General features: G+C 41.7%; 1 protein-coding gene across 3 annotated transcripts in view; it reads left to right on the top strand.

The window, feature by feature from the left end:
* The first annotated feature begins 573 nt into the window (after nucleotides 1-573).
* Nucleotides 574-11554, top strand: part of LOC149262325 (ultraviolet-B receptor UVR8-like) — a 128592-nt gene continuing 117611 nt past the window's right edge. Inside the window, exons 1-2 of one of the 3 annotated variants that reach the window (XM_089384052.1) lie at nucleotides 574-822; nucleotides 994-1212. In XM_089384052.1, coding sequence (XP_089240178.1) covers nucleotides 732-822; nucleotides 994-1212 — 310 coding nt within the window. In that variant the 5' untranslated portion in view covers nucleotides 574-731. The remainder of the gene's footprint in view (nucleotides 823-993; nucleotides 1213-11554) is intronic. The other 2 variants (XM_089384062.1, XM_089384071.1) reach the window with 2 other exon arrangements.

Below are 11554 nucleotides of genomic sequence, written 5' to 3'. Positions count from 1 at the left end.
GAGATATTACAATTTTTCAAACATTACTTCATCCCAACAAAGAAAATTTCTATTCTTTCCTTTTTTCATTACTGTCTTCTTAGACTACTAAACCAATTTAAAAAATAAAACATTTTAATGTTTTTCCCTCACGACACCTTATAAGCAATTACAAATATAATTTATTCCATATTATTCATTTTGACAATATATCATATAAAACTAAAATATATTTTATAATAAAAATAATTTCAAAAAAATCTCAAAATATACATTACTCACACAATTATGATGATATTTTAAAGTTACGTAATTAAAAATAGTCTTATGAGACCATTAGTTGGTGTAAATCTTTTTTTTATTGAAATTGATGATGAGGTGGCCCAACCTTCCAACAATCCCCTAGCTGAAAAAACAATACGAAAAAACTAATGCTAACATATTCCCATAACTTTATAGAAAAATAACTTTACAAAGCAAACTCTCACACCCTCTCTTTCCTCTATTCGGTAATCCCACTAAAAAGACAATGATAAGAAACCAGTACTCACCTATTCCCATAACTTTATAAAAAAATAACTTTATCCCAAAAGAACACCCTCATCACTTAGCCGAACCCTCTGCTCTTTCGTATCATTGGTCGATAAATGTGACTCGTGAAGTTCCCGTTTCTTATTAAAACTTCCTGTCATCTAAACTCTGTCTTGCTAAGACTTGGTGGTAGTAATTCAGTCGGGCATCTGCTTACAAAGATGGATGTTGTTGGAAGGACAGGAGCTGAACGTTCTGCTACGAAAGTTAAACAGATATCGGTGGGAGAATCTCACAATCTGGTACTAACTGGTACATCAATCTACCCCGTCAAAATCTATGTTTCTTTTTTTCAATGTAATGTTTTGTCAGATTGCTGCAATTCTAGAGGCGGGTCATTAAATTATCCGGGCGAATTCACTGGTTTGACACACACATGATAAAATTGTGATTTGGGTTGCTTTTTCTCATGTTGGGTGGCAGGGGATGGATGTGTTTATGCATGGGGAAAAGGTATGTTTGGGCGTCTAGGGACCGGTAGGGTTACAGATGAGCTTTTCCCTGTAAAGGTTCCTATAGAAATGGATGGAAGAGAGAAAGAAAATCCATCCGGCAATACAAATTTTGATAACGTAAAACAACATCAAGACGTGAAAATTACTGCAATTGCAGCTGGGGCGTACCACAACCTTGCATTGTCAGGTAGGACCTGTTTCCTCGCATGCATAAAATCTCGAGCTTCAGCTTTGTTGTGTTCTTATTTTGATTATGACTATAAATACATGTTGGTACGTACACATAGCCCTACGCATTGAGGCCGAGGTTCTCCATTTCAACGAGTATATATTTTATTTATTTTGAGTGGGTGAAGCTCAGGCATCAAACCCAACTCCCTGATTATTATTATTAGGTACCATATTCTCGCTGTGGGGTGCAAGCTTGTATGCCACATTATCATCTTACAGATTTTCAATCATCATGGTCTACCTTATTAGTCATAATAGTCAATACACTCTCCAAATCATCATATTTTATTTATTTTGAGTGGGGGAAGCTCAGGCATCAAACCCAACTCCCTGATTATTATTATTAGGTACCATATTCTCGCTGTGGGGTGCAAGCTTGTATGCCACATTATCATCTTACAGATTTTCAATCATCATGGTCTACCTTTTTAGTCATAATAGTCAATACACTCTCCAAATCATCTGTGGAGCCGAAAAGAGATGTGAGTAAAATGCTTTTATCACATCCACAGGGCTAAATGGCGTATGGCACCAATTGTATTTAGGCTAAAATGTTTGTCTATAAGAAAATCATAATTTAGATATAGATATGCAATTCAATGAAGGTGGATACCATGGCATTGGAATAATCAATAGTGACTCGATATGATATTTCAAAGTTCTGTTTAGCTTTCGTTCTACAATTGATGGTTGTAGTTTCTTTACCTTTACATGCATGTTTGCTTGTTTTAGTCTCTCAAGAATCATAGGCTTGACATAGTTTTTTATTCTATTCAGTTGCCGTCTGTTCCATCTTCCTACTTTATAATGAAGTTGGCAAGAACCTGTCTCTTTTGTTTCATTCTTTCTTGGCCATTTGTATAACACTACTTTGCAACAAATTCAATGAGATTTTGTTCTCATTTGTGTCATAGACTTGACATTTTTGGTCATTACTTTAGGGACAAGCAAAGTAGTTGGGTGTTTTGGCTTCTATAGAAATTTCAGATGCTTTACAATTAATGCAAATTCAGAAATTTCATCTCAAAATTGAGGTTTCCTAGATCTATTTTCTATGAACTTTCAACCTTATGACTGAATCTGAAATATTAATTTACAGTGGCAAATACTTCACTTCTATTCAACCAAATAAACAAGGCAGCCCAAGAAAGTGAACACCGAATAAGTGTACTTCATTGCAACAATGTTTGGAATATCTTTTAGGTATTTGGTACATGAGAGGGATAAGTTTTTACATCTGAGAGGGATGTGATGAATTCGAAGAGAAGGACCCTGGTTAGGGTTTCAAAGGAGCAACTCATTGGGAATGCCGAGGTCCTGTGGAAGGTGTACGAATGGCGGCCGTAGCCAGCCACCTAGTGCCTTTCTGAAACACTTGGACATTCCTCCCCTGCTTGGAGATCCTCGCTTTCTTGTTTTGCATATTCACTGCTTGCTCGACAGTTGTGGCATCTCCCTTCAAGGTTCTCGCGCACAGGCATCTTTCAATAGCAGTGAGTAGTTTAGTGGTTTTCCCGTTTACCCTTTCAGTTACTGTTACCATTTCAGTTACCGGACAAGCACTATGGTCAAACTTATGGAGTTTGTCAATCTGGAGGCGGAGGCAGAGGATATTCTAACAGTTTGGGGTCTGGAGCCAACTAAGCACAACCTGGCCAAGGTGTCTCTTCCAGCTAGATCTCTAGATGGCAAGAGGGGAGTCAAAAGGCTGTCGTGGAGTCCGATGGATGGATTTGGGTCTTTGGGCACTGTTGAGTCCAGTGGTTTTGGAGCGGTTTCTTGTGGTCCTGACATCAGCGTGTAGGAAGGCTTGAAGGTTGCTGATTTCGCAGCGGTTCAGACTGATGAGAGAACTGTGGTATCCCATATAAGTACTGCAAACTCTTTGCAAACCCATGCCTTTGGTTTCTTGTCGGGAGGGTTGGAGGACATTGTCTTCAGTAGTGGATTGGGAAAGAATGTAGGGTTGAAAGCTTGTTTGAATCATTGTGGGAGGTTGAACGAGTTGGTTATGGGGAAAAACTACAACTGTGCTTTTTCCAGCCAGGGTTTGGAATGCCATCCATCATCCTCGAGGTCTTTCGCTGAGCAAACACATGATTTGGAAGCATCACAAGGTGGAGCCTACCCTCAGGGAGAATGGTCTCAACAAGGAGGCATTACTAGTGTCTTGCCAAGTGTGGAAGAGGGGGAACAAAACAACTCGCATACAACCTTCAAAGGCTTCATTAACGAAATTCCTATTCAACTATCAGCCCAGGAGGTGGGGGTTTTCCTACAGGGCTTTGCCTTAGAGCCTGAGGAGCTTCTACAGGCACCTAGGGCTTCACCTATCGGTTAGGAACAGGTAGAGAAGAGGAGGAAGATCATGACCGGGAGGTGTTGTCCCTCACAAGCTCAGCAGAGAATGGACGACACCCGGGCATAAAGTGAAAGAAAAGTAAAATCATTAAAAAGAAATTAGAATGCCCAAATCTGGTACTAGGGGTAGACATTCAGATTGATCGGGCTATGGCGGCCTCCGAGTGCATTTTGGTGGGCAGAGCGCGAGGAAAATTCTTTTCAGCTCAATATATCTATGAATGGATTGAGAAATCATGGGGCGAGGCACTAGACAAAGAGGTGGAGGTGATCACTTTGACCAAGGGGTGGCTTATGGTCAGGTTTACCAATAGTGAGACCCTTAAATGGGTTTTAGCCCGAAATGGGGGATTTGGTATTGCGCTGATTCTCTTTAAGCGATGGACGCCCCTTTTTGACGACAACGTGAAAGGGTGGAAGAGATCCCGGTCTGGGTGCGATTTCCAGCATTACCTTCACATCTATGGACAAAGGATGTCTTCAGGGCTATCGGGGGCAACTTGGGTCTCTATTTGGAAGCGGACATGTCCTTTCAGGCAACAAAGTGCAAGAAAATGGCTCGTATCCTGGTACGTTTAGACCCAAGGGAAGGTTTGGTAGATAAAATTCAGTCGCAGATCGACATACACTCTTACTACCAGATTATTGATTATGAACACTTGCCCTTTAGGTGCCATAGATGCCACAAACATGGTAATCTGGCTAGAGATTGTCCTTTGGGCATTAAGAGGAGGCGTAGGCAAAGGGGAAACTTCAGGAATGAAGGCCAGACATAGTTTGAAGGGGAAGAACAGGTTCAAATGGAAGAGGCAGAGCTTAAGCAGGACGTGGCGCTGCTGCCGATGGAGGGGATCGTGGAACATATGCTCATCAGGAGCCCCACTAAGTGCCGGAGGTGATCCACTCTCAGGACCTTCAGGGATCTATGAATATTGCACCAGTCTTGGTGGGTACTGTTACTCGAGCCCCAACCTCTTTTCATGATTCTCTACATTTTTTATTAAATGCTATTCCTAAGCTTGGTCCCTCCAAGCCTCTTGTGAATGAGTCTGCTTGCTTAGACAATCTCTCCCTGGCAATGGACAACGTTATAACCTCCATCCCTGCCTTATCAATTGAAAAAATTCCCTACAACCTCCGTCTGAGGGACAAAAAGGCCCTGTCTGTCGAGCCCTTGGGTAGATTGGGATGTCTCCCTGAGCCTGACAGGCCTAGGAAAACTAGGGGAAGGAAGATTGATTTGTCAAAGGCCCAATTAAAAGCTAAGATAGACATAGCTCATGGGAAGCAATTATCCCTTAAAGGGGCGCTTAGAGCAGTGCAGATCCCTGCCACTGTTTCAAAATGATCTTGTTGTCCTCCAGTTGTCGAGGGTTTGCTAGCACCCATAGAAGCTAGCTCTAAAATCCCTTTTTCTTAAATACAAACCTGAAGTGATTATGCTCCAAGAGACATTGGGTCCGGGTGAACCTGTTATGAATTCTCTTAAGAAAATGCTGTCAGGTTGGACTTTTGTGACTGCCGATGCAAAAGGAAGATTAGAGGGTCTAGCACTGGGTCTCAAAGACATTGTCCTAAAATTGGATAATTCCTGGGGATCTGATCTGGTTTCAGGAGTTGAGGCGTTCTCGATTGAATTAGCTACTGATCTCACTCTTGTTAATATCTTTGGCTTGTCCCAGGAGAGGATACCTTTCTGGAATAATTTATTCTCTAAGTCTTTTATGCATGCCCCCAATTCGGTGGTGCGAGGTGATTTCAGCTTCTCTTTAGGCGTGTCTGAAACCTGGGGCCCCTTGGCTCAAGCAGACCCCCATGCTGACTTTTTAGTGAACAAACTTAGAGAAGGCCGCCTCATTGGTTCCAATTTAATAAAAAACTCCTCCACGTGGAGGAACAGGAGAGTAGGGGAGGCTAGGGTGGCCAAGGGACTGGACCAGTTTCTTCTGAATGAAGGTTTTGCAAGCCAAAACATAGGTTTTAGGCAATGGGTGGGTTATGGGGGAGATCAAATCGTTTCCCCATTTTAATGGAGTTGTTGGGACCCAACAGGAAGCCAGGATCCCCTTTCAAATTTAACCCTGGATGGCTTAAGGACCCTGGCTTTATTAGCTTAGTAAATGAAACCTGGAGACCACTGGATAGGACCGATTATTTCTCATATGCTCAGTCCCTTATGAATAATCTGAAAAGATCGAAAAAGGAGACCATTACCTGGGCCAAAGAGAAACAAATAAGGGAAGAAGCTGATCTCCGTGGGATTGGGGAGGAACTGGAAAGTTTGGAAAGTCCGGAAGAAGATGGTTATGAGACAGAGGAGAAGAGGGACAGGATAAAAATTATGGAAACTAGGAGGAGGGAGATTTTAAATGATATTGAAGAACAATGGAGAATAAAAAGCCGAGCCATTTGGCTCTCAGCCGGGGATGAAAACACTAAAGTTTTTCAAAACTATGCAAAGGGGAGAAAAAACTCAAATACCATTTGGAAATTGCCTAGGCCTGATGGGGGTATGGGTAAATCTTTTAATGAACTGGATGCTACGGGAAGGGATCATTTCAAAAACTTATTCAAAGTCCTGAGGATGCAACAATAGCTGAGGTGATCTAGGTGGCCCAACTCTATCCCAGATATGTTGAGGAGGAAGAAAATGAGAGGATAATGGCCCCTATTTCGAAATTTGAAGTTGAAAATGCTTTAAAGACTATGCAAAAAGATAAGAGTTCAGGGTCTGATGGTTGGACAGTGGAGTTCTTCCAACACTTTTTTGATCTGTTTGGGGAAGAGATAGTTGGGGTGGTGGAAGATTTCAAGGATCAGAGGTTTTATCCATGAACCTTTTAATACAACCTTTCTTGCTCTAATCCCAAAAGCAGACTCCCCAGCATCTTTTGAAGATTTCAGACCTATCTCCCTGTGCAACTGTATTTACAAAATCATAGCAAAAACTATTGCTATTAGGTTGAAACCTATACTCTCTAGCAACATCCCAAAAGAACAGTTTGGCTTTCTGGATGGCAGGCAAATTCATGAAGCTATTGGGGTGGCCCAAGAATCAATGCACGGTATAAAGAAGTCAAAGAAGAAAGGCATGATTGTAAAAATTGACTTGTCAAAAGCATATGATAGGATCAGTTGGATATACCTGAGACTCTTGTTAACACATCTGGGTTTCAATATTGGCTTTATCAACTGGATTATGGGCTGCATCTCTAATGTGTCCTTTGCTGTTCTCATCAATGGGGCGGCCTCTCCCTTTTTCCACAGTTAGAGAGGGCTTAGGCAAGGTTGTCCCCTATCCCCTCTCTTGTTCCTATTAGCTGCGGAAGGGCTAAGTCAGTTACTTATTTCGGCCAAGAGAAGAGGAGACCTCAAAGGAATTGAAATAGCAACAAACCTGTTCATCTCCCACTTGCTCTTTGTGGATGATATTCTTCTTTTCAGTAACGGGTCACGGGAAGATGTCCACTAGCTGAAGTGCTCTTTGGACCTGTTTCTAGAGGCTACTGGAATGAGCATAAACTCCCAAAAATCCTCAATAGCCTATGAAGGACTCTCAGGCACTGACTTGGAAAGAATCACTACCCTTCTCCCCTATGAAGTCCTTCCTAAGGGGGAAAATCTAAAATACTTTGGATTCTATCTGAAACCTGACTCCTACAAAAAACAGGACTGGAATTGGTTGTTGTCAAAAATTGAGAAACGTATTAATCTTTGGAGTTTCAAATGGTTGTCCAGAGAAGGAAGATCAAATCAGTCCTAATTGCCATCCCTGTGTACTGGATTGCTCTCACTTGGGCTCCTAAAGGCATCTTGTCCAACATTAGAAAACTTTGTAGCCGATTCCTCTGGGCAGGGTCAAAGGAGGATGTTGTCCTTCCATGGGTTGCATGGGACAGAATTGCTCGGCCAAAGGAGTGGGGGGGATGGGGTATAAAGGACCTACAACTTTTTGCTTCCTCCCTAGCAGCAAAATCCGGGTGGAGGCTCCTGACAGAATACAACCTATGGACAGTGGTGGTAAAAAGGAAATACATTGATCCGATCCCCTTGGATGAATGGATCCGTAGGCCTGGGAAAGACTTTTCAAAAGCATCTGCCATCTGGAAGGCAGCAATTGATTCCTTCAAGATTGTGGAAGAAGGTCTTGCTTGGCAGGTTGGCAACGGGGAAAAATGTAAAATCGGCATTGATCCATGGGTGGGGTGCAATGAGGCATATGCTCTCTCTAGAGGGATTATGGACTCTTTACATGCAAAAGGATTTGTCTTCATTAACCAGATATCAAAGATTGAGACAACTACAATTTGGCATCAGGGGTGGAAATTGGCTGAGGATATGCAAATTGAACCCCAATGGTGGCATGAGTGGCATAACTACTTACAGGAGCTCCACCATATAAATGTCAGGATTAAGGGCTGCCCAGACACCCTTCGATGGGTACATGCTCAGACAGGGTATTACTCCCCAAAGTTTGGCTATGACTTCTTGATGAATCGAAGGGGATGGGGGGCCCAGGATTGGTGGAGCAAGTCTCTCTGGAAACTGAATTGTCCAGCAAAAACCAGATTGTTTTTCTGGTGTATACGAAAGAACAAAGTGCCTACATGGGACAATTTACAAAGGAGGAATAAACATGGGCCTGGATGGTGTATCTTGTGCAAAGACTCTGAAGAATCTTCTTGCCACTTATTCCTCAAATGTCGTTTCTCTCTCAAAGTTTGGGAATTTACTCTGTCCCTATTAGGCATAAGAACAATATGGAATGGGGAAAGTTGCGGGGAAGCTTGGAAAAGTTGGTGGACTTCTGCTTCAGAGGAAAACATTAGGAACTTGCCCTTGATTATCTCTTGGGGGATCTGGCTAGCAAGGAATAAAGGTATTTTTAAGGAAGTATCCTCCTCCCCCTCTCTGATTGCTGCAAAATGTGCTTTGATCTACTCTCTTCTCCCCTCCTCTGATCACACTCAGACAATCAGAAACATCAATACTGAACAGATTAGACATGATATCCCATGGGCTTATTTTGACGGGGCCTTGCATGCACAGAACAGGTGTGGTTCAGGACTGGTTATCCATATAAACGACAACAGATCCTTAAAATCTTCAGTGGGCATTGGTTCTGGAACAAACAACTTTGCTGAGTTACTCTCACTAAAATATCTTTTATGCTGGCTCATTCACTTGGGAATTGGTTCAGTTCAAATTTTCGGTGACTCCATGAATGTCATTAACTGGTTCAACAACACTCAGAGATGTCGAAGTCATGTTTTGATCCCTATCCTAGAAGAAATTCAATTATTAAAATTATCATTTGTTCTTATTAATGTGTGCCATATCTACAGGGAACGGAACACTACAGCGGACCTCCTATCTAAGGAGGGCCTTCAGCAGGATCTGGACTCGTGGCGCATAACTGAGACAGAGGATGGTGCAGTCCGTGTGTTGGACAACAGGCCTTACAATTTATAAAATCTGCTTTTTCTTGACATCTTTTTGGTTTACTCCTCTTATATCAGCAGCTCATGTTGTACTTGGTATACTTTTGTTACTATCTGGTGATTATGCTCTGTATATGTTTATTTTTGAGACAGCCTTATAACTTTTGGCATATTATGGGCTGTTTTCTCCCTGCATGGGGAGGTCTTTGGTACTGGACACTCTATATTTTTGTGACTATGTCTGTGGCTGAATGCACAGGTTGCTTTTGGACAGTCTTGCCCTCATGGGTGATCTTTCTGCTTCTGGAATGCTTTATGCATATGCTATGTAACTTTTTATATACTTCATAAAAAGTTCGATTTTTCCTTTGGAAAAAAAATTGCAACAATGTTTCATTCCTTAGGGCATACTTCCCTATTAAATTACAGATCTGAAAATGACTTATAACAACAGATTATCGCAGCATTAAATCTGCTTGCTTAGCTTCTAGGTGTTTGTTAGTTTACTTACCAAATTCTGTTCAATTTTATGTCAAATCAGCAAAGAATAAAGAGCACTAGAAACTGTTTAATCATGAAGCTAATATAAGCTGAAATTCAAATCTGTAAGTACACAAAATTTGGACAGCTAGAACACTTTTATATATAGATAAGATGAAGTACAAGTACATACCATGTAACATACCCCACCACCCCCTTAACACTGTTGAGGTGGTAGAGTATCTAAATTGCTTCCACTAACTTAAAATTATGATCTCATATCATTCTGAAACGTAGCTAGTCAATGGTCATCAAATTGGCTTGAAATCAACATTCTAATGCTATGATACCAATTTCTTCGTTGCCCTGTCATTAATTTATGAATCCATGTAGACATAACAATGCAAGCTTGTGCATACACATTTAAATCATTCATAGTTATAGATGCAAGCTTAGGTGTGTAAATAGACTAAAATGTTTGTCTATAACAAAAGAATAATTTAAATCGTTCATATTTTCCTTGCCGTGCCCTCACTAACCCACAACCCTTGGTCTCTTCGCGGCTTGTCTAGTGACCAGATAGCCATTGCCACCACTTCGACTTGTGACAACTTGCGTTGCCTTGACGGATCCCCGTTTCACCTTCACCTTGTGGGTTGACTGTCTGGCAACGATGACTATGAGATTCTTTCGACGACTCTTGTTGCTCGCTTTGTTGTCCTTGTCGGCTAACTGCTTCAATTAGCGCTGTGCCCTGTCCTACCACTGAGCACTTGCTTTCGCTAATCACTTCTTTGACACTTGGCTGAAAAATTACTTGGCGGCCAGTTACTCGACCTGATCATTGATGGTTTCCCTAACAACCCTTACGATTGCCACCTGCTTCCTCACATTCACTTTTGGCTAGCCTGTGACTGACCTCACACTCGTGTTGTTCCCTCTTGTGGCAATGGCTTGGTTGTGTCCGTTGGTTTCTCCACCTCTACCTCTACCTGGAAACCCTGTCAGCCCCGACTCCTCTACGACCTCACCTATCGAGCCATAAACCTATGCTATGCCAACCTCCATGACACAACTCAGACTGCTTTTCGTTGTTGTCGGTTTCTCTGCTCCCTTTGTGGCTTGTTGCTCGATCTCTACCCTCGACGGCCTCTGCAATTATTGCCGATTGCTACTGGCTTGTCTGTTTGACTTTGGCGGCTGGTTGACTAGTAGCCGTTCCCCCTGCGGGTTGGTCGGTTTGGCAACTGTTGGTTACTTCGGTGGCTGGGTGGGTCGTTAGACCTATTGGCCCTCTCAGATCTCCTTTTTTTGTTTTTGTTTTTAAATTGTGCTAAAAAAATTTCGTACTGTAAAAAAAAATTTGCTCTCAACCATTCGACTGATTTACTTTGACCCTTAAATTTTTTTTCCTTCTTACAATTTTGGCTGAAATTGGCTCCGGTGATTCAATATGAACTGACATTTGTGATTCCAAGATCAATTTAGAGTTTCAACTCTGATACCATGTTATTTTTTCCAAAGCCCAACACTCGATATTTAATTCCCAGTAAAAGATCACTGAATAAACACATGGCTAGAATCTTAACAATTTTTTTTAGCAAAAGCAATTAACGATCTGAATCACATGAATCACAAACAAATTTCTGCCCAATAAATCAATTCATCATTAATAAAACTCGAAACCTACTTGGGCTCCCATCCTGGGTTAATGGCCCAACTGAGAAAATACAGATACAAAAATAACCCTTGATCTGATCCAACAGATCTACCCTAAATCAATGTTTATCTCCCTGCAGATCTAGATCTCTATCCTCTTTGTACTCTCTCGCACCCAACACACACTCACTAAGATGCTACTCTCAGTCTTGTACTGTTGTTGTATGTCTTCTCCCTCTCCTTGGCTTTTACTTTTAGAACTTTGCATTGAGCCAAAACCCTAACCCTAACCCTAATCTCAAAGTGATTGATGGTGGAGACTAGATCTCGCCTCACTTGAGATCAATGGCTAAGATT

This window comes from Pinus tabuliformis, chromosome 6 (genome assembly GCF_031772625.1).
Source record: "Pinus tabuliformis cultivar Carrire ecotype Pingquan chromosome 6, CPIR1, whole genome shotgun sequence".
Taxonomy (NCBI): Eukaryota; Viridiplantae; Streptophyta; class Pinopsida; order Pinales; family Pinaceae; genus Pinus; species Pinus tabuliformis.
This window is presented reverse-complemented; position numbering and strand designations above follow the sequence as displayed.